Genomic DNA, 23,862 nt, shown 5'->3' on the forward strand with positions numbered 1-23,862 from the left:
GTCCAGCCCTAGTCCCCACACATAGACTCCATCCATAGAAATTTAGCGTATCAAGTTACTCTGCAGGATACAATAAGCACATCTGCACCAACTCAGCGTTTTTTTTTTTTACTCCTGGTATGTACGGATACACAGTTATGCATGTTAGGGCTGCACAATTAATCGCATTTTCAATATAATCGTGATTTAAAAAAAAATGCAATTTCCAAATTGCAGAGGTCGTAATTTGTGGCTATGTAACAATTAGGGAATTAGACACGTCCTTTAGGTATCGGTAAAATGTTTAAAGTGGGTTTGCCTCCACATGGAAGGGAAGACAGTTGCAGCAGTGAGATAATCTAATTTTATTACTTGTTTTAGAGTTTACATAATCATACATAGCATTAAGTACAGGTCAATCAGTTTAATACATAGACTTGCTTGTTGGTTGCACTTTGCACTTTATGTTCAACAAGGATCGATGTCCAAATCAATTAACAGCTGTTCTCTTGAATAATATTCTAATTAATAGAAACATTAAAAGTTCTTGTTTTAAATAGTCCTTGTTTACAAATGTCTTTATTTAGAGGCCATTTTTGTTGCTTGTGGTTAATGCAGAGAAATATCGGAATTACAATTTTGGTTGAAATATATTGTAGGCAGAACGCAATCATTTCTGCTCCGAGTTTAGATGCTGTGGGTGTTTTAGCAACTAATCGGCACAGCGAGGAAACAAATTGATTTGTTGTTTGTATATGTTTAAAAAGACATGATAAATTAAACTGGGAAAAATCACATTAAATCGCAATATTAAGATTAACAATACAAAATATATATAAAAATAAAAAAACGTTCAGCCCTAATGCATGTATGTTTAAATAAAGCCTCTCCTCTAAACACTGTTCTTACCTTTATCCAAAAAAAAATTTCTGTTACAGATTCTAAGTTGATTCTCTGCTTGTCTGCCTGTTTTTTGTTTTTTAACACCATGCGAGCGCTAGAATCCAAAGTCAAATTCCTTATCTGTAGCCAACGAACGAGGCGAAGGAAGTTGACTCTGATGCAGAAAAATAAACACCAATAAAACCGTCCGTTTGGCATAATTCAGCGGTTTTGAAAAAGCAGTCAACTGGAAGTTAATTCAGCCAAACGTTTTGGTTCAGCCGCTGAAAGACGCGATACATAAAGGTGGCCGTTGGTTTGGCTGTGGGTTGCAGACATGCCTTAGGCAAGGCAAGGCAAATGTATTTGTATAGCTCATTTCAGAACAGAGACAATGCAAAGTGCTTTACGTGATTAAAATGTAGGGAAATAAAACACAATAGAAGCAAGTAGGAATAAAATGTAGAAACAAAACAAAACATGGGAAAATAGAAGCTAAAAGCAAATATTAAAAACAGTTGGACTAGAAAGCTTTGCCGTTCTGTAGCTGTGCAGTTTCGGTACAGGGGGCACAGCCCGCCATGGGATGTTTAACGCCCGCCATGCTGCTCCTCCTTGCCTCTTTCTGCCAGCTTGTGCTGCCTTTGCAGAGCACGACCACACAAGGCAAGTAGTTTCTGCCTCAGAAGGTGCAGGATTGTCCATCAATGCGGAGATATTGGCAAATACTACTAGCTAGCTGCAATATACCGAAATGATAGTTTAAACAAACAGCTTTCTTTCCCTATTGTGTTGTTTTTGGGATGGTATGGAGGCAGAAATTTAAATATGGCCCAGCATCCCTGTCCCCGCTGAGGAAAAGCATCCCAAGCATGATGCTGCCACCACCATGTCTCTCTGTGGCCACGGCGGCATGCGCAGCGTTTGCAAGGCATCGTAACCTATGAATACGTTTAAGGCATTTCTGGTTGTGCTTAAGGGAATAAAGGAGGACAAAGGAATAGCAGCGCTAGGATCCATCTAGACCCACAGGGGGTTTGGGGGTCCTCCCCGTCTCACCTTTCGCCTACTTGATAATCCCGCCTTGCATAAGGCGGTCAAATAAGACCTTTTCTTTTTATCTCTTACACTCGCTCCCATCAGCTGACCACTTAACAAACATCCATGAAGTCCGTTAGTGATTGTCCTGACGTCATGTTCCAGACCTGTTCCCCATCATTAATCATGGAGCTTTTGTCTGAAAAGAAATCTGTTCGGGTTTCGGTGTTCAATCGTTGATGCAATATTTAAATCAGCAGATGGTCGGTGTCTGTCAGTTGTGATGATTCAGGGCTTTCCTTCTGTTTTTGTAGCATTAAATCGTTAATCAGAAGCCATTAGTCAGGGTTTAGGGAAGCCTTGAAGGGCGGCTCCCAGGGTTTACACGTCACAGAACTGCATAGACTCCAGCAGGATTTAGTTTTATACAACAGGTTTCAATGTCCGCTGCAGCTTTCTCTTTGATCAGCTTTTTATCTCGGCCCGTGTAATCATCTCAGCTGACCGTGCGGGGGGTGGGGTCATAGGTCACTGAGGCAGAGGTGAGACGGCTGAGCTCTGCTCCTTGATCCCGTTCTCAAGGCGCCGTCTGCTAGGAACGTAGTGCTGCCACTCCCTCCAGGTGATACTGGCCTCGGTCTGAACGGAGGCGTCGGCGTGGCAGACCTGTGGGGCGAAGCCCGTCAACGGGGGGCTTTCAGGGGGCTTATAGAGGAGCCATTAAAAAGCCCCACTCGCTCCCCTCGTCTCTTGTCCTATCGCGCTCATTGACCGTCTCAAAGGCCAAAATGTAAACATTCAGACGGGCTGAATGTCTCGGAGCCGTCAGCCTATCAGAGCGCTCCCTGATGTCTGCCTGACGTGTGATTGGAAGGCTGCCTCTGGCTACTCATCTTTTAACCGCTCTCTGTGGGGTGTTTGTGCCGGCAGTGTGCGAGCGCTTCCTCCTCGTGGCTGAGCAGCAGCAGCAGCAGCAGCAGCAGCGTTGGCAGGGCCGCTGTCCGTGGACCGGTCAGCACAGAGCAGACAGTAAACAGCCTCTGCTTTGTGTTCCAGGTTAGTGCGCTCAACATCTAGAACTGATACTGGCTTGTAGTTGCGGCGAGTAGACGAGGACCTGGGAGTCTTCCTGGTGCTTTCATTGTGTACTTGTTTTTCCAGTTCCCGTTTCATTGTTATCATAAACCGTGGAATGGGTTTTTAGTTGTGCTTTTACTTTTAGAGTCTGCTGACCCGTCACTCCACATTTTAAGCAAATACGTTTGCAGTGGTCAAGGTCACGCTTTCTTCTAGGTTTTTAACGACCTCCACATGTGGCTTATGTCTGAATGTAGAGAGAGCTGCTGCTCTGCACCATGGTTTAGCCTTAGCTGGGCCGTTCACGCCTCCATCGTTCAGGAACAATGGCCTCAGAGCTTGGTGTGTACTCTTGCTGTCAGAGAAACAATAAAACCAAACGCACAACTCCTGCCCGGACGAGGACCGACTAAAGAGCTTAAAGGGGAATGCTGTCCGCAAGTCAAAGCGCTGTTCTCCAGTCCTGCACTTCCAGTTCTTTGGCTCTGCAGCTAGACGGCTGTCAGATAAGCTCCGCTGAGTTTCTTCAGCAACATTAAGACTGTTTTCATGCTTCACTAAACTGTTCCTCCACTCCAAAAGCTCCAAAAAAACTGTTTTTAAATGAATAGGTTAATAATAAGTCATTAATGTCATTAATGATTACCCATAAGACTTTTGTGGCATATTTACAATCTCTAGTCTTTGTGAAGCGTTGACATACAGATACAGCTTTCAGTTACTGTTTAATAATGATGATAATAATGACAACAGCATTCCCGATGTTTACTGACTATAATTACTGACTGCTACCAAGAGCAGTAATTATAGTCATTAGAAGACGCAACTTCAAAACCTTGTGTGAGAGAGAGAGAAAGAGAAGTGGCTGTAAAACTGGCTTTTATTCATGAGAAGTGAAAATGAGTGATAATGAAGTGATGGAGCCTTATATGAAGGCTTAAATGAGTAAAACCACCGGTTCATGAGCAGACCTGAGAACATGTTAGAGCCTTAGCTTCCAAACCCAGCTGGTTCCATGGCAGACAGAGCTAGAAAGAGCCTGAAGATGAAAGCCTTCCTCTTGTCTACTTAATGTTCCCACATGGTTGACCTCCACATAGCTTCTTGCATCTCTGTTCCTCCTCTGACTTAACGTTTGGACACCTCACGGCTAAGGTCGGGATATTTGAGCGTTCTGTCCATCAGGGATGATGAAGATCGACGTCGTTTTGGAGAAAAGAGTTGGGTCTGGATTTGACCAATGTTAAAGTGTAGTTAATTTTATTTGTGTTGTTCCTGGAGATCCTATGTGACCATAGGACTAGAAAGATTGTCAGCTTTTATTTGTCTTGACGTGTCTGCTGAAATATTTCCATAGATGGCGATAATCTGTCCCTGCGGCAGTCAGTCAACTGCAGCAGGGACTCCCTAACTCCACCTTCCTCTGCGCGTGAAGGATGGGTTGAGTCCAACTCCACCGGCTGAACCTGAAATCCAGCGAAGTACATGATATAAGATCTGACTGTACTGATCACATGAGTTCAGCTGCAGTTGTTCCGGTTCTAAAATCTCCACCTTTGGTCTTGCTTGGAGTGTATGAGAAGCCAAATCAGCAATACTCGCTTTGTGCAAAAGAAATGAACCTGTGTTTTTCTTTGCTGAAATGTTGTTAAGATGCATCCCAATTATGTAATCCACAGACATGAGATCAGTTTCTCTAAGGAGTCTTAAATAATGCCACACGGTGTGATGGGGCAGAGGTTGATGCTTGTTGCTTATTTAGTTGCTTTTTGTTGCAGAGGGTGCTGGAGATCTTTGGTTCTGCTTGATGAATTAGCTGCAAAGCACTTCAAAGTACATGGGCTGTGTGTGATTCACAATAGACTGACTCATCTATGTGGAAGACATCCTGATTTTCAGGACTTTTGTTTATTGTTGTGTTCTGGAGGTAAACGTTGCTGATGACTCATACGTTCCTCAGGTAGCTGCGGGGTAAACGGAGATCTCCTTCAAACAATTGGAATGGGCTTTTATTCCACAAGGTCCTGCTTCCAAAGTGTTTTAGAAAAATACCAACAGCCAGCTAATTAGATGCATTTGATCAGCTTATCATCAGCGAGTATGGCCGCCTATGTTAAAGCTTATATATTTCTTCCTCTGCTTTGAGCACAATTGGACCACACCTCCTAATTAGGGGTTTGTTGAAAAAATGTTAATCTAAAGGGAGGATTTTAGATTTTTTTTTTTAAACAGATGGGTCTTAGTCGGCGTTAATGGTCGGTTATCCGACGATGTGTGTTGTTCGGCCCTCTTGTTCATTTTCAATGTGTGTCAGGCAGCCGCTCCAGCTACTGACTCTGTCGTCAGGTGGTGGGAAAACTCACATCTGCATTGCCTCACTGATTCAAAACTAGACTTTAAACCGTGCAAGGATGTGTGCAGGAAGAGACACCAGCGTCTAATCTTCTACGGAAATGAGGGACGGAGCTTTTATTGAGTCAGCTTGAACTTTTCTCTAGTGCCGTAGTCTGGAAACCTGAATCAGAAGGAGAGGAACTCGCTGAACCAGCTGGTTCTAAGCCCAGGCTGGCTGAATGGGGAATCTCAGATGTGGGTGGAGTTGTTGTACACCGCACAGTGTCAGCAGCTGGTTGGCTCCTTCCGCCATGATGGCACCCATCCTTCATTTGAGTTCATACTCCTTCAGTCTGCTCATAGATGTAAGGTATATCTGTACCCCCCTCCTCTCCAATGCTACAGGGAGACATCAGATGATCTCAACTTACTTACAGCTACAATGTCAAAGGTCTGCAAGGCTGTAATGGTTGTCAATGCAGGATTATTTGATGAAAGCAAAGTTTGAAGGACAAAGTGATTATTTTTTAGATCAAATCATTGATCAGCTTTTGATGCGCAGTGGTTGTTCAATGAATTGCAATTTCTTGCAGCGTAACACAGGTTTAGAGTGAAAGGATCCTAAAACCTTTAAGTTTCTAGAGGTTTTTGTTTTAAATGAACTTTTAGAAAATTGGGTCTGGCATTTCATACATTATGACAAAACTTAAACGTAGAAATCAGAACTACTGATTGCTAGTATCACTAGTAGGTGTTTTTTATGTAAAAGATTAACTAGCTTCATGTAGACTTGTGACGAGGTTTTTTAGTGAGGTTGGTTAGTTCAATATCCCCCTGCCCCGGTGGCCAATTAATGCTTTGTAACTTATTCTTTATCCAATCAGAATATTTCATGATGTCTGCCACCCCTGGGCAGTTTGTTTATTTCTTTGAGGCCAGGTGCTAATGACACGTGAACATGTAGACACACCTTATTGTGTCGGTGAACAACGACAAGGCTGGAGAGAAAGAAACTGACATTTGGTTAAAGATGAGAAAAAACTAGGTGCTATGAATCATTTTCATATGATTGGCAAAACTATGGAGTGTTGAACCAGCCTCGGTTCCTGCTGTGTGTAATAGAAGGGGCGCATTAAACGTCACTTTCATTGCAGACACACTGCTTTTCATGCACATGTTCCACCCACACCAAGACTGACGGTTCTTGTCTTCTGTCTGGATCTCCTCCTCACCAGCATCTGCCAACAAACCATACATCCAACACCTGTGTGCTGTCCTCAGGCCCAAACACCCGTCAGCTGATACTCGGCCCACAGCAGCAGCAGCGCCATGCTGAGCCAGGAGTTCCTAGAGAAAATGAAGCTCTTAGACGTGGAAGGTGTCTCCCAGTACATCAGCAATGTCTCCACCCCCCTGCTGGTCAGCATGGGAGCAGTGGCCGCTGCAACCACCTACTACCTGGCCACGCGACCCAGAGCCCTCCCCGCAGTCTGCGACCTGCACATGCAGTCGGTCGAGGTTCCGGTGAGTTAAAGTCCAAAAATTAGCATTCTTGTATGGAAAAAATATGCGCTTTGATTTCAGCTTTTTCCATGTCTGAATAAGTCAAACCTTTGCTCCGTTTCCCAAAACATTAACAGTGAAGCATTAGGCTGCAATGACGGCTGCTAGCTTGAACTATCTGGCAACATCACTGTTATGATGTCTGGGTTGAAATACATGTCTTGGTGTGTTCTTTTAAGAATCAGAGCTTTTATGTTACACAATAATGAGATAAAAATGTATTTTAATAAAAAATTTAAGTCACAAAGTTGGAACAAGTTTGAGAAATGGCCAGTAAGGCCCACTCGAAAGATGCTTAAATGAGATGTAAATCATTGTCTACTGCAAGATACAGGTAACTTAACTTCAGTTAGAGCCAATTCATGGAAAATGTCATTTCAAGGGACTTTATATGGCAAACCGGTTAAATTTCTGTACAAAATAGTACATATAATGATTTTAATTAAACCCATTCCGGTTTAATCCTGGCTATAAAACTATGCAGTCATGTGCCAAAGAAACCCAGACGATTGCATTGGGTCATTAAACTTGCAGCAATCCCTCATACTGAGCAAGCATGTGGCGACAGTGGGAAGGAGAACTCCCCTTTAACAGGAAGAAATCGCCTGCAGATCCTGGTTGTGTGTGAACAACTGACTGAGGGTTTGAGAAGACAAGAGTAGATGGACAAAAGACACAGAGGCTCCAATCCAGAAGTACTTTCTGTGTTAAAAATAGTAGAGGCTTCATAGCAGAAGTGGCTCCTTTAGATGCATCATCTAGGACAGACATAGATGGATGTTTGAGGAAGTGGTGGCCCAGTGGTTAAAGCATTGGGTTCAAATCCCGCATACTTCCCTACTGGTCCCCTGAGTGAGACCCTTAGCCCCAGATGGTAAAAGACGACTCTGAATTGCACACTTCTAAATGTATTGTTATCTTTTTGACTTGAAAATGAGTCCATTAGCTGCTAAGGACTATATGCACTCTTAAGCGTACATATAGGGAGTGATGTTGCTGGGCAATGAAATCAACTGTTTTTGTTTAAAAAAACAGGAAAGATCATGTCTTGCTTCTGCATGTTATGAGTAATTATGTGCATTCTGAGCTGGTGTTTGCCTCACCAAAGATTTCATTATGGCAACACATGTGGACAATAATGCTTCTTGATTTTTGATCTGCATTATTGCATCTCAGTCTCAAAGCAACCTCAGTAGAACCACAGGCTGATCTCTTCCATGCCACGCTGCATTATTGCAGTAATTCATGCAAAAGGAATATTGAGTGCATAGAAATCACCACCTTTTTTTAGAAATGTGATATTTCTGTTTCAAATATCCTTTATTGATCTTCTGCAATATTCTTTTCTTTCTGAGAAACTAAAGTTTGTTTTTTCATTATCTATAAGCCATAATCACCAAAATTGTAAGAAATCAAGGCGTGAAATATTTCATTGCATCCACTGAATCTATGAGGTAAACTTTATAAAATGACAAAAGATATTGAACTTTATCACAAAATATATTCAAATTTTTTAGATGTACATGTATGTTTTGAAAAACAAAAGACACAGGGTTAGTTGCTCCTTCAGTTATTTTTTCTTGGACCTAAATTGATGTAAACACAGAAGGACAGGGTCAATTCCTAAATGACCTGTCCTGGTCAAAGATGACTTCATGGTTCTATATATTACGACTTTCTTGATGAGTTCAGCTGTTTATCATAGGGATAACATAGGGCTGGACGATATGGGCAAAACTTGTATCACGATATAATTCTTGATTTCGGTCGATACAATATAGTTACGATATCGATATAAACAAAATAAAAGCCTCAGAAAGACTGCCAATATTTGCTTTAAAACATAAAACGCATAAAACCCAGAACGTCCGTCAGTGACAAATGCTGTAATATTAGACTGTAATGTATATTGAAATATCATAAAATCACATTGCGATATATATTGAAATTGAATTATTGTCCGCCCCTAGGATTACACAGGAAATGTATCCCATGTTGCCTGATAATTTGACCAAGTGGAAATATACCTGGTAAAGGGAATGGGCCCAAGCACTGAACCCTGCGGTGCTCCATAAATAACTCTGGACAGTGAGGAAGATTTATAATTAACCTGAACAAACTGGACTCTGTCAAACACTCTAATCTATTCTTGGATAAATCTTTCACTTAGTTGTAAATAAGTTATTTTTCCTAAAGCAGTGAGGGATCTCTCTAAGACTTCATCTGTAGACTAAACCAACAGACAAGTCAGCTTATAGTTAAATGACTGCAGATGATTAAACTGGGACAACTGAATTCAAACTAAATAAAAAATTGTTGTCATGACGAACGCGTCTTGGAATGACTCTTATTAGCGTTCACAACGTTGTGTTTTTCAGGGCGGTGAGTTTGTGCGTCGCTCGGTGCTTCAGGAAGGAGACGGTTACCTGACTCATATCTATGAAGATGCCAGAACTCTGTACGAGTGTTTCGTCAGAGGTGCAAGAGTCTCCGGTAAGTCACACGGGGAATGTGATGAGCGTGACAGATCTTAGTTTACACATCTCCAATCTGTATTAATGAGGGCTGTAATTCCACGGTCAGCACTCTGAAGCACAGCGCCCTCTGCTTTGCCTCAGTTTTCCCTTTAGAAGCTTGTTTCAGACCCTCATTGTCCTGAAGTTTCTCTGTGTTTGAGAGGAAACGGATCCTTGCTTATCAGCAGCAGAAGGAAGGGCGGACGTATGAATGGGAGGATTTAAAGCCCTCCTGAAACTGCTGCTAGTTGTTGTTCTTCCTGTCACTTTGACCCTTCGTCGCTCTTGTTTCATCTCCTAGATAACGGTCCCTGTTTGGGCTTCAGGAAACCAACGCAGGCGTACGAGTGGATGTCTTACAACGAGGTGCCAGTTACTGTTTTACCCTATGATGAATCATTACCTTTTGGCTGTGGATCTGTTCCTTTGCCTCACTAAAAGCTTAGCACAGCTTATCTGTGCTGCATTAACAGGTTCTCTCTCTCTCTCTCTCTCTGTGGTAGGTGATGAAGCGAGCAGAAAATCTGGGTTCTGCGTTTCTTCATAAAGGACACTCAAAAACTACCGACCCCTACATTGGTATTTTCTCTCAGAACAGACCAGAGGTACAAACAAAGTCCCTTTTTTCTTTTTTAACTTGTGTTTTTTTTTATGCAGACTGGAGATGATGTCACTAATGATAAACGCTCTGCTCTCCGTTCACAATGCTTGTTTGTGTGTACAGTGGACCATCAGTGAGCTGGCTTGTTACACCTATTCTCTGGTGTCCATCCCTCTCTATGACACCCTGGGAACAGAGGCCATTTCCTACATCATAGACAGAGGTAAACCCCTGCAGAGTCCTCGGCAAAATGATCCACCTCCCTTCAGCTTCTTCACGACTTGTCAAACTACAACCACAGACCACTATGTTTTTAGTTGCTAGTCCAATACAAAGTAGCATCAATTTTCTTCTACAGATAAAAATTGGGAAGGTTTGGGTTTGTATGCAGCCCCCTTTAGTCTGAGAGCCCCACATGTGCAGGATGTACAGTAGGTGGGTGGATACTGTAACTTCCCCTCTGTGACTATGAGGAGGGGAAGGAAGTGGACGTGGTTCATGACCAGTGATGCCGCGGTTTCTTAACCGATGACTCCCTCACTTTGACCCCCATGAGGAGAAACTAGGGAAGAAGCTGAGGCAAAAGTCATGTTTTTATGTTTGTAATCGGTTCAGTCTTCCTCTTCCATGTGAAAAAGCAGCTTGGAGCTGCAACATTAAAGCTATAGCTGGTAATCGTGTTCAGAAAGACTTTTTGTTATACTGGATGAAATGGTCCTTCCATCCTGACAGTGGTCAATCCGTTATGTATTCAGAAAAAGGAGGTGAAAACATCAGATGTGCTGTGAAAGCTGCAGCCCTGTAAAAACTCTAACCAATCACTGCCGTTCGGTCCGAAAGGCAGGGATTGGTTAGAGTTTTGGTCCCGCTCTGACCTTTACGGACAGAAGACTACTGTGTGTCATTTGGCAGAAAATGTGCGGACACATCAGATGTGCGGAAGAACTTCATATTCTCTAAGCACACTTTGGCCTTTATGCAAAACACCACAGCAGCACGCCACATCACCAGCACTACGTCCCCATGGAGACGCAGCATCATGACGTGGGCCTGCCTTTAATCAGCAGCAACAGGAAAGCACTGCTGCTCTTCATCCAGTCTGACTGAACTTGGTCCATTTAGCTAGAAACAACAAATGAAAAATGTCTCCAGATGTGCATAGCTGATGGAGATGCCCCCATAGGGCTCTGCAAAGTTGTGATGGAGGGAAGCGCCCCACTTTACAGGTTTCTTTCCTTCCACATCACAATCACAAACTACATACTTCTGTTGGTGAATCACATAAAATTCCAATAAAATACACTGGCGTTTGTTCGTCTAATGATAAAGAATGTGGAAAAAGTCCAAAGGGTTCGCATCGCATACTGCTGCAGGTTGTAGCCGTTGGGTCAAAGCTCTCACACATGCTGGGTTTGTGTCTCCTCAGCTTCCATCTCAACCATAGTGTGCGATGTCACTGAGAAGGCAAGCCAGGTGCTGGACTGCATTAAAGACGGGAAGCACTCAGTGAAGACCATAGTGTTGATGGAGACGCCCAGTGCCAGCCTGGTGGAACAGGGCCAGCAGGCTGGAGTCCACATCCTGAGCCTGCAGGACATGGAGGTCTGCAGCCTGGACTCCTCCATCAGTCTGTCGCCCTCACGCTGCAGATTTAGCTTCTTCCTCAAAGCCTGTATTTCCTCTTTGCTGATTTGTTTCTGACCTTTTATTCAGACTTTTTCTGTCAGTTTCATTTCTCCTCAACTTTAAGTTTCTGATTGTGTTTAGTTTAAAATCAGATTAGATTTTCCCCCCTGATGCACCGTCTGTTTTACACTCACAGCAGCTTCCTGCCTTGCTGCTCTCCTAAGACTTTACCTTTCTGTTCCTCAGGCTATCGGACAGGCCAACTATGAGCAGCCAGTTGTAAGTAAACACCATCAATGTTCAGAATCTTCTATGAAATGAAAAAGCGAGCGACATTAATCCACTCTGGTCACTGTCAGCCCCCTCAGCCCGATGACCTGGCAGTCATCTGCTTCACCAGCGGAACCACAGGTAACACGCGCCCATGGACTGGCATACAGCATGGCTTCCATCATGACCTACATTTAGATCCCGCTATGTGCGTTTTGTAGGGGACCCCAAAGGAGCGATGTTAACACACGAGAACATTGTGTCCAACTGCTCCTCCTTCATCAAACTGACCGAGGTGAGGCGCTCCCGATATCATGCCTATATCCGCAGGTCTGCATTTTAGTTGTTTCAGTTCAACTGGAAATGCCCCCAGAAGCTGAGTTTCATGAAAATCCAACATGGCTGCACATGTAGTAAGGCTGTTGATCTGCACTTCTGTTGGATTGTGTGTTATTAGATCAGAGGCCAGGCCTAGAAGCCCACGTTACAGCCACTTCAGTGTTTTCTGGCATGGAAAAAAAGGATACTTTTTTTTGGGGGGGGGGGGGGGGATTTTTTGCAGCTCTAGTGGCTCACTTTTTTTTTTTATGAAAGTAGGCTGACAGGAAGGGGGGTGGACGAGGGGGAGATACATGCGCCAAAGGACCACGAGTCGGATTCAAACCTGGGTCGACCGTGTCGAGGACTAAGGCCTCCTTATATGGGTCGCTCTACCAGCTGTGCTACGAGCACACACCGATACACGCCCCGATACACGTGTTTTTATAAGTGACAATCTGTCCAGGCTCATTGAGATTGGATCTAGGTCAGGACTTTGACTAGGCCACTGTAATACATGAATATGCTTCGATCTGAGCCATCCCAGTCTACAGTCTCACTGCCTTAGTCGCTTTTCTTCCAGGATTACCCTGTATTTAAATAAATAAATAAATAATAATAATAAATAATTGAACTTTATTGATCTCGCAATGGAGAGATTCACTTCTGCATCTTAACCCATCCCCTTAGGGAGCAGTGGGCTGCCACTGTGCGACGCCTGGGGAGTATTCTGGGGTTAAGGGTCTTGCTCAGGGACCCATAGTGCAGGCAGTGGGGATCGAACCGGGTACTTGCAACCTTCTCAGAGAACAACCGCGCTGCTCTAACCAGTAGGCCCATCAGGCATCCCACACCATGATGCTGCCACCACCATGCAGGCCCAAAAGTTTAATTAATTTGGCTGGCTTATGACAACCTGAAAACATGACCTCAACTGTTCCCATAGAAACATATTGATGATTGTGGTTGCAATGCAGCAAAATGTGATACCAGAGAGGTATGAGCTGTAATCTGTCAGAGGATTTAAAAGGCATGGGAGATTTTCTATTTTATCCAGGAAATGTGGGGGCCTCACAACTGATGAGCAGGAAACAACAGCATAAACAGAGAGTGTAAAAGTAACTACACCCAAAACAAACACACAGCTCTGCATACCTCTGCATTTTTTATTTGGGCCATTTTGGTCCCTCTGCACCACAGAGAAGTTTTTTTTTAGTCCGTCAGTTATTTTTCTTTGTGTCTACCATGTTGGAAAGCATTGCTTTGCTGCAACAACGCAGTTATCTCATGAGTTCAATCTGCAGAGTAAAAGGTTTATGAGTTGCTTCTTCTTCTCTCCAGTGGTAGACTGGTATAAATTCAGAAGATGCCATGCTGCCTTTTCTGTCTGCAAGCACTAACCCTGCCGTCTCTGCTTCCTGCCCTCTGTGTCTGGCCCTGGCCCTGGTGCTGTAGTGCTGGTGTCCCCTGGATCCCAGCGATGTCCACATTTCCTACCTTCCCTTGGCTCATATGTTTGAACGGGTAGTCCAGGTACGTCGCTGCTGCTCCCGTCGTCAGCGTTGAGTCGCTGTACGGTCTCCACTGCAGGCACGTTCTGTTCAGTGATTCCTGCGCTGGATTTGTCTGGCAGGGGGTCATGTTGGTGCACGGAGCCAGAATTGGCTTTTTCCAGGGGAATATCCGTCAGCTGTCAGATGATCTGATCACACTGAGACCGACGGTGTTCCCAGTCGTCCCCAGACTCGTCAACAGGATGTATGATAAGGTGAGCGGGCCACTGGAACTTCCTCTGGTGGCTTCATGTGTGCCACTTTCTCGTTGTTTGGCCAAGAGTCTTTGATCTAAGCAGGACCGGCAATGGTGAGGTTACCTTGTTTTCACTGTGTGTGTGTTGTGGGGGTGCAGATCTTTGGGCAGGCCAACTCCTCGGTGAAGCGCTGGCTGCTGGAGCTGGCCTACAGGAGGAAGAATGCAGAGATCACAAGAGGCATCGTGAGAACAGACAGCATCTGGGATCGACTGATCTTCAACAAGGTCCAGGTACACAGAACCAGCACACTGATCTCTCCTCTACTACTGGATGCTGGCGGCAGGAAGTCCTACGCATCACATTTCCTACAAGTGCTTATAACATGCTTTTAGATTTTCATTGGATAAATAGTGGTGCTGGCTGGTCGTTTTTCTCACTTTGAGGTTAATACGTTTGACAAAGGGATCATGATCTGTCGTTTTATGAAGGGGAGCTGGCCCACATGTGGATCAGACCCAAACTTAACAATGATCTAATACAAAGATTTAAAAAACTGATATACAATTAAATGATATGAGAATTTTTACAGCTATTTATGTCCATAGTTTATGAAACTATCCTGCTACAAAGTAGAATAACCTGATGTTCATGTGTCTGAATGGAAAGGCAGAAGGGATGAAATGCCAACACCTGAGTAGCAAACTGGAGGTTGATTCACAAAGCAGCAAACTGACCGGAGGCTGAAGCAGAACGCGTGATCAAGTAGCCGGTTTCTTCAAGCATAAGACCTTTTCATAGCTGTCATGTAGGGCATTGTTTCTGTTAAAGCACAACCCTGTAGGATTATAAACAAACCTTATAAACATCCTCAGACTTTTCTGGTCAGGGTTCTCCTCGGTGCCAGGGGTTGTTGCTGTCTTGGCTGGAATTAGGCCGTTTGTGATTTTTAAAAGCGATCCTGTGCTGCCCCCTACAGGCCAGCCTCGGAGGCCGCGTGCGTCTCATGGTTGTAGGAGCAGCGCCCGTGTCTCCTACGGTCTTCTCCTTCCTCAGAGCTGCTGTAGGCTGTCAGGTACAACATAAACACTCACGGGCTGCCTTTAGTTCAAGGTTTGCTCACTTCTTTCTGATGTTTCATTCCCTGAATTCTGGATCTTGACTGAAATGCAGACTAACTCGCCACCCAGTCACTTCTTAGTGTAGCACTCTCATGCATTTGTAATATAAATGAATATAATCGGAACCATATTAAACAGAGCTTATTGACAGTTCTATGAAGGCTATGGGCAGACGGAGTGCACGGCTGGATGTACCATGACCCTTCCTGGAGACTCTAGCGCAGGTAATGATTTGATACACCAGAGTAACATGAACTTTGCCAACATTCACACTGCAGGTTTTGATCCTCAATTCCAATTTTTTTTTGCTGAAATTAGATTTTTTGGGGGTGGCTGTTCATACTGCTATTAAATGAGACCGTCACCATTCTGCTGTCTGAACAGTTTAAGACCGCAGAGCGACCGCAAGCGCAGATAACAGGAGGAGACGTCACACAGCAGCACCCTGTTTACGGCAGTGATGGGGAATGTAATTGTTTCTAGAAGTGTTCAATTAAGTTTCGTTAAAAAAACAAAACAAGAAAAAAAACGCATATACCGTCTCTCCTTATTATTAGAAACAGGAGCCGAAAATATTGAGACCACATCGTAGCGAGATGAAGTAACAGTCTTCTGTGGAGCGCTAACGCTGTGTGTGGATGTGCAGTGAGAGACAGGAGAGTGACATCAAAGATAAATAAGATGCGACATGACCGTTCAGACAGCGGACGCTTTGAAAAATGTTCGATACGTATCCGAGTTAGTACCACACAAGGACGTGCCACACATCTGATTTTTTCAGGCGTGAAAAGATTGGAACTGGGCCGTTCACACTACCAAGAATAAGATGGATGTGGGTCACATATGGGCAAAAAGATGGGATTTGGGTCGCATATGCCTGCAGTGTGAACGTAGCCTTAGAGTGACCTCTCCTTGGCAGGTCACGTCGGCGCTCCTCTGCCCTGTAACTCCATCAAACTGGTGGATGTCCCAGAGATGAACTACCTGGCTGTAAACGGGGAAGGAGAGGTGGGACCCAAACACCAGCTGATGAAATCACGTGTTTTATTAGGTCGCTCTGACTCTCCGTCACACCTCTGCGTGTGCTTTCAGGTGTGTGTGAAGGGTCCAAACGTTTTCCGGGGCTATCTGAATGACCCAGAAAAGACCAAAGAGACCATAGATGCCGACGGATGGCTGCACACTGGAGACATCGGGAAGTGGCTCCCTGTAGGTTCCTCCGGCTTCACACCGCAGCACCGTGTCCTGCTTAACAGAAGCATTTGTGTTGCAGGAAATACTGACGCAGCGTTACCTTGTGTTCACAGAACGGCACGCTGAAGATCGTCGACAGGAAGAAGCACATCTTTAAGCTGGCCCAGGGGGAGTACATTGCTCCTGAGAAGATTGAGAACCTGTACATCAGGAGTGAGGCAGTGGTCCAGGTCTTTGTGCATGGAGACAGTCTGCAGGTCAGTAACCCTGAAAGCAGGAATCTCATCTCAGACATGTGCCTGTTGAGACGGGTCGAACCTGGCTCCTTACTACCTTCCCATTACCCGTGCACCATCTCCAGGCTTGTCTGGTAGCGGTGGTGGTACCTGACCCTGACTTCCTGTGTGGCTGGGCGAAGAAGACGCTGGGGCTGCAGGGGAGCTACGAGGAGCTGTGTGGCAAAGCGGTAATTCCAGCAAACTCTGCACGCCGTTTCTTATTGCTGCTACTAGACTAGAGGAAATGGTTCTCGTTGTAATTAAAAGTGTTTTCATTATTTCATTTTACTCCTCTGAGTGGTTTAAACAATGTAAAGTCATGAGTTCTGCTGTGACAGGCAGCTGAACAGACCAAACCCAAAGATCAGCTGTCCAAGGTTCCTACAGTCTGGGACAGACTAGAAATGTGAGGAATTTCAATTAAAGGAGCTATGCCTGAATTAATTTTAGTCTGGTTAAGAAACATGGGTACCACTTTACAATAAGGCTCCCCTTGTTGATGGCTAAAAAATATTTATTGATGTTATTAATTAATCTGTAAATACTTTATAACTCATTCATAAGTGTTTCTTATACATTAGATATGGGCAACTAACTATTCTTCTAACTATTCTTGCCAAATAGTGAGCCTAATCTAATCTGTTCAACTAAATATTTATCCAGAGTTGCTTATATTAAACATTTCAGACTAAGTTACTACCTTGTAAGCACAAACTGTCAGTTTTGTCTCCTGGTCGCCCTTAATTAATGTATAATAAACACTTATGAATGAGTTATAGTGTTTACAGATCATTTATAACATATCTATAAACTAATTATCAGCCATTTATAAGAGGAGCCTTTTTGTAAATTGGTACCAAAAATTTTTTTTACCCAACAACATGTAATATGATAATAGAAACCGACTGATTGGGCAAGTCCATGCTTTGTAAAGTAGGAATAAGAAGTGAAATGGGGACAACCCAGCGACCTCTGCCAATGGCACAACGAGGTGCGGAGCCGTTGCTAAGCAGCAGCTCCTCCAGCGCCTGCACAGCAGGGTATGGAAACAGAACAGCATGGCATGCATGTGAGTGTTGACCATTCACATGAGAACGTCTCATTTACCAGAGACACAGCCAGTTATGTCAGAAAATGAAGAAAAGTCCCTCCATGAAGCCTTGCTTCCGCCTGAGGATTGTGCCCCAGCTGGAAGCGCATGTTTAGTCTTCCGCATGTCGAGGGTTTCTCTGCTGTTTGAGTCTGGACACATCTCCAATGTGGTTGTTTGGATGTGTAGAAACCCTGGTAGGCAGTGATCAGCTTATTATGAAGAACACACTTTGGTTTGGTTTACACGATGAACGTCTAACTACAGTAAAACCTGAGGACAGATGCTGCTATAGAGATTTTCTAGACGCCCCAACCAGTAGGACCGGCTTAGCACTGGAACGGGTTTGGTGGAAAAGGCAAGACGCCTGCAGTGTCAGTCAGCCTGGCTCCATTCACATTTGACATCCTCCATTTTGGCGTCTCTGTTCACACTTGGACAGGAAGTAATTTAGTTTTGATAGCAATATCTTGGTTCAGTAGTTTAGTTGTTGTAGTTCAGTTGTACGAACACAAACAATCCCAGGTTGAATGCCTGAGGACCACCTACGAATCTGATTTCTTCTCCTTCCTGCTCCGGATTACCTGGAATGGTTCCCATTCTGGAAACAGCATTGTTGAATTCAGGTTATGCGGATGCCGATTTTAAACAAACAGCTATGAGGGGAAATATTGGAAGGACCGGTTTCTGGCTGCAGGTTAGATTGAAATCTGTGTTGGATTCTCTGTCATAAACAGCTGTCCTGCTAGTGAGCAGCAGATGGAGTCGAGCTTTCAACTTTGCTCCCCTTCTTAGCATGTGGAGCAACTAACAGAGGTCTGATCAGTCGAGAGGTCAGTTGTTGCTGAAGCTGTCGACTTGTATCTGATCAGCCCTAGAACAAGTTAATGACGTCTGATCAGAACCCCATCAGCCAGCTTCAGAACCCAAGCTCATGGAGTCACTAAACCGATTAGAAATAGTTACACTGGCTATAGTTTAAGTGAATTTTTATTAAGGTTTATAGAAGTTTTCTGGAAGCTCAACCCTCTTGATGACAGCTCTAAGAATATAATAATAGGTCAAGATGTCTAAGAAAGTTCCACAGCATGATGCCTAACATGAATAGTTACCAATTCATAAACGTCACTTTCATTATGCTATGGTTGAGTCACATTGATTTGCTCACAGTGATAACTTCATGGTGTTAAGATTTGGGCCCGTTCCATTCCCCACGGCCCGTCTCACCCGGTTCGAAGATTTGGCAGCAAAGGAGAAACAAATAATCAGAGACAAACATTTAAAATACAAATATTTATTACATTTGGAATTCCAAAAGGAGACATAAACTTACGTTACCATATCGCCGTATTTAGTATATTTACCCGACATCCTACCTCATGGTGCTGCAGGCGATTTATCTGCTTTTAAACTACCCGAACACATCTTTTAAAAGACTGACCGCCCCTCCCGGTTAGTTTGGGGTCGTGTGGGCCCAGACATTGAGGCTCCAGGTTCTATCTGCTCCCAAACAAAGAGGACTGTTCTCCCAAGAGTCTTCGTGAAGTAAGGCTGAGTTAGCACCCAGATGACCTCAAGAACCATAAAATAGCTTTCAGACCTTAAAAACAAACACCCTGTAAAGCTGTATGTGTTATCCCTCAGAGTTAACCCCCACCTTCTGTAAACTTCCAAGACACAGTTTAGGGATTAAAAGGTAACTCTTATTGTTTTCCATAAAAATGCCTGATTATTATAACAAGTAATCACATATTTCCATAACTATGGCAAACCCGATACTTCTCACTTTACTTGTATTGTTTGGTTTAGAATGTTTTAATTAGATCAGTTTTTTGAAGACGTTTTTTCTTTTTTCTTTCTCTAAATAGGAGGTCAAGGCGGCCATTTTGGAGGACATGCTGCGGCTTGGCAAAGAGGGAGGGCTCAAGTCCTTTGAACAGGTGCTAGAGAAGACGTCTGCAGAATAGTACCTCTGTCAATCTTATGAAAGTGTAACAAAGTGTGTATGAGTTGTGAATGTGACTGGGGTTAAACAATACTCTCCTCTAACACGACCCATGTCCTGCAGGTGAAGGCTATCCACGTCCATACAGAGATGTTCTCCATCGAGAACGGCCTACTCACCCCTACATTGAAAGCCAAGAGGAACGAAATGCGCCAGTACTTCAGATCCCAGATAGATGAGCTGTACGCTGGGATCAGTATGTAGAAGGACCCAAGAGCTGCTTTTACATGAAGAAACAAGGTGGTGGCAAACAGGTGTGGACATGCACTGAGGAGGCTGTAACATCATCAATCTGTAAGACAGGAAACTGGCAGAGCAGCAAGCCAACATCTGGCTTGTGAAGTTTTTAAAGCATATCCTAAAACGGGATCTGTGGAACACTAAACCTCCGAGGAGTCTTTATGCTTGAAGTGTGTTTTCTTTGATCAAACCTCTCACTGCAATACAAATCTATGCATTTTTTTATTTTATTTTTAAAGATGATTCCAATCAGGTCCTAAGTGGGAATTTTAAAGCGAGACTGTCTTTCCTGCTCCATCAGGAATCAGGGTGGGAACATCCACGTACTAACTGATTAAAAGTCATATTTATTAGTCTGATTAAAAGTCTTATTTCTCACCCTTTGTAAACTAACCATCTTATCCATGTTGATGTTGACGTTGTTATCACATTCCATTGGATTTAAACTGTGTTCACTGTGAATGCCTGAATAAGCTTGGTACCTCATCAATGCAGCCTGAGCTAGCTGTGCTCTGAGAACTCGGATCCCTCAAGGAATAACAGGAAAGCTTTGTCTATGTTTTAATTTATTTATAATAACAAGAAGGACCTTTCCTAAATGAATGTTTTTTTATATAATGAAGTTAATCAATGGGTTATCATTTTGTAAAAGATTAAATACGTTCTAAAAGATCTGTGGAAACTGTGGCATTTGTACATTTCATGTTTCGTCTCCGTTGCTTTTATTTCTTGTGCAGCAAAGCTTTTGGTACAGTTGATCATCAGAAACTGTTGGGTTCCCTTTAAATCTGATTAGTTTCTGCCTAGTCTGAAGACATCTTGAATTGTAATAATTCCACTTTTAAGCCAAAAAAGGTTTACATTAACCAGCCACTTTATCAGGTACTCCTGTCCAACTGCTCGTTAAGGCAAACTTCTAATCGGCCAATCACATCGCAGCAACTCAATCCATGTAGACATAGTCAAGATGATCTGCTGCAGTTAACCCAAGCATCATGGGTCAGAAAGGTGATTTAAGTGACTGAACTACTACTGGGATATTTACGCACAACCATCTCTAGGTTTTACAGAGAACAGTTAGGAAAAAAAAACAGAATACCCAGTGAGCGGCTGTTCTGTGTGCAAATGCCCTATTGATGTGACCACCATATTTTGTAACTCTGTGTTTATTCTGTGAGGCGCTGTTGCTTTTTCATAGCTAGACTCGGCCTAAAGTAAAAGATGTTGGGCCAAAAGTTACGGCAGAAATGCGAACATAAAAAATGTCAATTAATATCCGGTGCCAAAAACTTCCCTGACCTCCTACTACTACTTCTAATAAAAATCATTACGTCACAGGATAAATATCACTTTTCATTTAATTTACGAAGTAAAAAGCCACCAAAACAGTTTGGTTAAAAGCAGCTGTCATATTCTGTGACGACTATATTTCTGTAATAATCATAAAGGCACAGAAACTTTTTTTTTTTTTACAAAAGCCAGGGACTGCACATTAACATTTTTATGTTTGCTTTGGTGGCGTAACTTTTGGTGTATCGTGTTCTATTTTAGGCCAAGTGCCGCTATGAAAACGCAACAGAGTCACTAAATAAGGTGTTGACAGAATACGATGTAACACCGGTACTAGCCAGGTGTACCTAATAAAGTGGCCGGTGGGTGATTAAGTTTTTTCCAGTGATTTTTTTTTCTTTCAGTTGTGTCGGAGCTATATTTTAAGATAAAAGCCATTAAAAGTAAATTATGTGGATAAAAAAAAAACCTCAGCTACCACAAAACACAAACACGCACTGGTTAAAGTATGGCGAAACGGCGCTTGACCTCCCGCTTTCCGTAGGACCAGACCATTCCACATCCATGTTTCGATCGATGGATTCACATGTATTAAAAACGAGTTTCCAAAATGATTCCTGGTCTTACAGCGTCCTTTACGCTTGGAGTAGTAAATATGTGAAATCTGCGTTTCATTGAGACGGTTGCCTTCAGCTGCCACCCCTCTTTAAAATCCTCGTCACCCCTTCGGCGTGTGGAGTGGTTCGGCCCAAAACTTGAGCTGTTCCGCGGGAAGCTGTTCAGGTCCAGCTGAGCTAACAACAAAACCTGGAACAGTATGAGGTAAAGCGGGGGCTACATGTCTGACCTGCGGGGTTCCGTTTGCTTTCATGGCGAAGTTGACTTGTGTCGCTGCTCGCGCTGCTGTCCTTCATATTTAACAGGTCGTTGAAGCTGGGCTCCATAACAGGCTGCTTTCCTTCCCCTCCTGTGGGTGAGACGCACTGAGCTATATTATACACTGGAGTGCTAACATCCCGCTGTTAGAACAAGTTGCTTTGAAGCCACCAGCCGCCATATTGGTACTCCCTATTCTTGGGAATATGTGTGCTACAGCATCGAATAACGAGGGTTTTCTCATGTTCAGGGGGGGCTTGAGACTTTTAAAATGGCAAATGCCATATACTTTTATGTTATGTTCTAAAACTATCAAGTACTGAGAAAGTCATGTGCTGAAATATTTTGCATTTATTTATTTATATATATATATGAATAACATGTAAAATATAGCACCTAATTTCCTAGTAGTTGATAGTGTTAGTACATCCACTGACTGACCAGTGAAACGTTTTCACACAGCCAGAAAACTGCTTGTTGCAACCAAATCCTATGGGATTCTGAGAGAGTAGGGAGTAGCAAGATGGCGGCCAGTGACTTCAGTTTTTCGGCAAACTCAGCACTCCAATGTATAATATAGCACAGTGGTGTGACGATGGCAACCGCTCTTCAATACATTTCAAGGCATCACACCCGTTTTTTTCCCCCCTAAATGTTTTTAGGATTTAATTGAGTTTTAAAATCCTCGCTTGTTGTTAAAACTTCCCTAATCTGGCGAACGGGGTCCCGATTTCCTGTTTTCATCTGGTTTTTACTAAGCTTTTAAAAAAAGTGGATCCCTTTCAGTTGATGGTTGTTATGAAGTTGTTATATAGTTGACCTGCTGTGGTCACCCCAGGTTCTTTTTCTGAATAATGTGGTGTTTCTACTGTAGATTTCTGTAGAAATAAAACAACTCTTGCAACCAAAACTATATTTTACCATAAGGCAGAGGGATGTTTTCAGCTTCAGTACTGGGTTCTCATACACAATAACGCGACGGGCAGCTTTCCAGACGTACGACAGCCCGTTTATCTGTAATCTCCAAGGTAACCGATATTGCCGTCCGGTCTCTGTAATCTCATAATCTCTAACAAAGTGAAAAGGATGGACATTTTTAGTTTACCTGCTTTTGATGAAAAAGAAATCTGATCCCCGGGCAGAGCCGATCCCGATCTCTGGTCGATGTGTTGCCGCGTCTGGAAATCGCCTCGTTTCTGGCTTCACGTCCTCGCTTTTGTTTTCTGCGCCCATGTGAAGCACTTTGTCGCCGCTTCCTTTAGCCAGTGCAAAGCAAAACGATGTCAGGGTGAGTTGGTGAAGCCCACGGTGAAATAAAGGCCCCTCTCTGTGCTCTTGTCCCTGTGGCATCAGAAAGCGCAAAGGGACCAACGGGCCGCCGGCTCCAGCGAAGCGGACCCAGGTGAGTTTGCCTCCAAATGCTGTGGGATCAGCTCTGTGCTGGAGAATCCATACGTCCTCAACTGGACAACCCTTGTTGAAAGTAAAACATGTGTTCGTGTCTTGGTCAGACTTCTTCTCCCAATCTGTCTTCATTGGACTCAGAGAGCTTCTTCAAAGGACTGCAGCAGAATGACAGTGAGTGTCGGTCCATCTCACCGCAGCCAATCAACGGCCTGCATTACAATCATCTGTGGGGTAGTTTCGTTTCTCGAGCACTAGAGGGCCTAAACAATGAATAAAAAGAAATAACATAACCAAAACGACTAACCCTGCTCGACAAAATATGATCATTTTAAGAAAAGATATTAAACTGTATTCAATGTATTAAATTAGTTCCAATCAGATAACGCACCAAAGTCTGCATTTGAGTA

At 43.5% G+C, this 23,862-nt stretch overlaps 2 protein-coding genes across 4 annotated transcripts in view; both read left to right on the forward strand.

The window, feature by feature from the left end:
* LOC105918368 (centromere protein U) overlaps positions 1–23,862 on the forward strand; it is a 33,263-nt gene that overhangs the window by 2,294 nt on the left and 7,107 nt on the right. Inside the window, exons 1-3 of one of the 3 annotated variants that reach the window (XM_021311068.2) lie at positions 21,917–21,994; positions 23,402–23,450; positions 23,560–23,626. In XM_021311068.2, the coding sequence (XP_021166743.2) occupies positions 21,990–21,994; positions 23,402–23,450; positions 23,560–23,626 (121 nt within the window). In that variant the 5' untranslated portion in view covers positions 21,917–21,989. Of the gene's footprint in view, positions 1–21,916; positions 21,995–23,401; positions 23,451–23,559; positions 23,627–23,862 lie in introns of those variants that run through there. The other 2 variants (XM_036127031.1, XM_012853439.3) reach the window with 2 other exon arrangements.
* LOC118556093 (long-chain-fatty-acid--CoA ligase 1-like) lies at positions 6,592–20,554 on the forward strand (the record flags this gene model as incomplete). Its single annotated transcript, XM_036127030.1, is given in 20 exon segments — positions 6,592–6,834; positions 9,252–9,366; positions 9,691–9,755; positions 9,893–9,994; positions 10,114–10,213; positions 11,417–11,592; positions 11,863–11,895; positions 11,976–12,027; positions 12,108–12,181; positions 13,660–13,737; positions 13,838–13,972; positions 14,113–14,247; positions 14,934–15,029; positions 15,227–15,299; positions 15,995–16,083; positions 16,168–16,284; positions 16,383–16,526; positions 16,631–16,735; positions 19,506–19,577; positions 19,706–20,554. Coding segments are annotated over 20 exon segments (2,097 nt in total). The 3' UTR covers positions 19,847–20,554.

This window comes from Fundulus heteroclitus, chromosome 23 (genome assembly GCF_011125445.2).
Source record: "Fundulus heteroclitus isolate FHET01 chromosome 23, MU-UCD_Fhet_4.1, whole genome shotgun sequence".
Lineage (NCBI taxonomy): Eukaryota > Metazoa > Chordata > Actinopteri > Cyprinodontiformes > Fundulidae > Fundulus > Fundulus heteroclitus.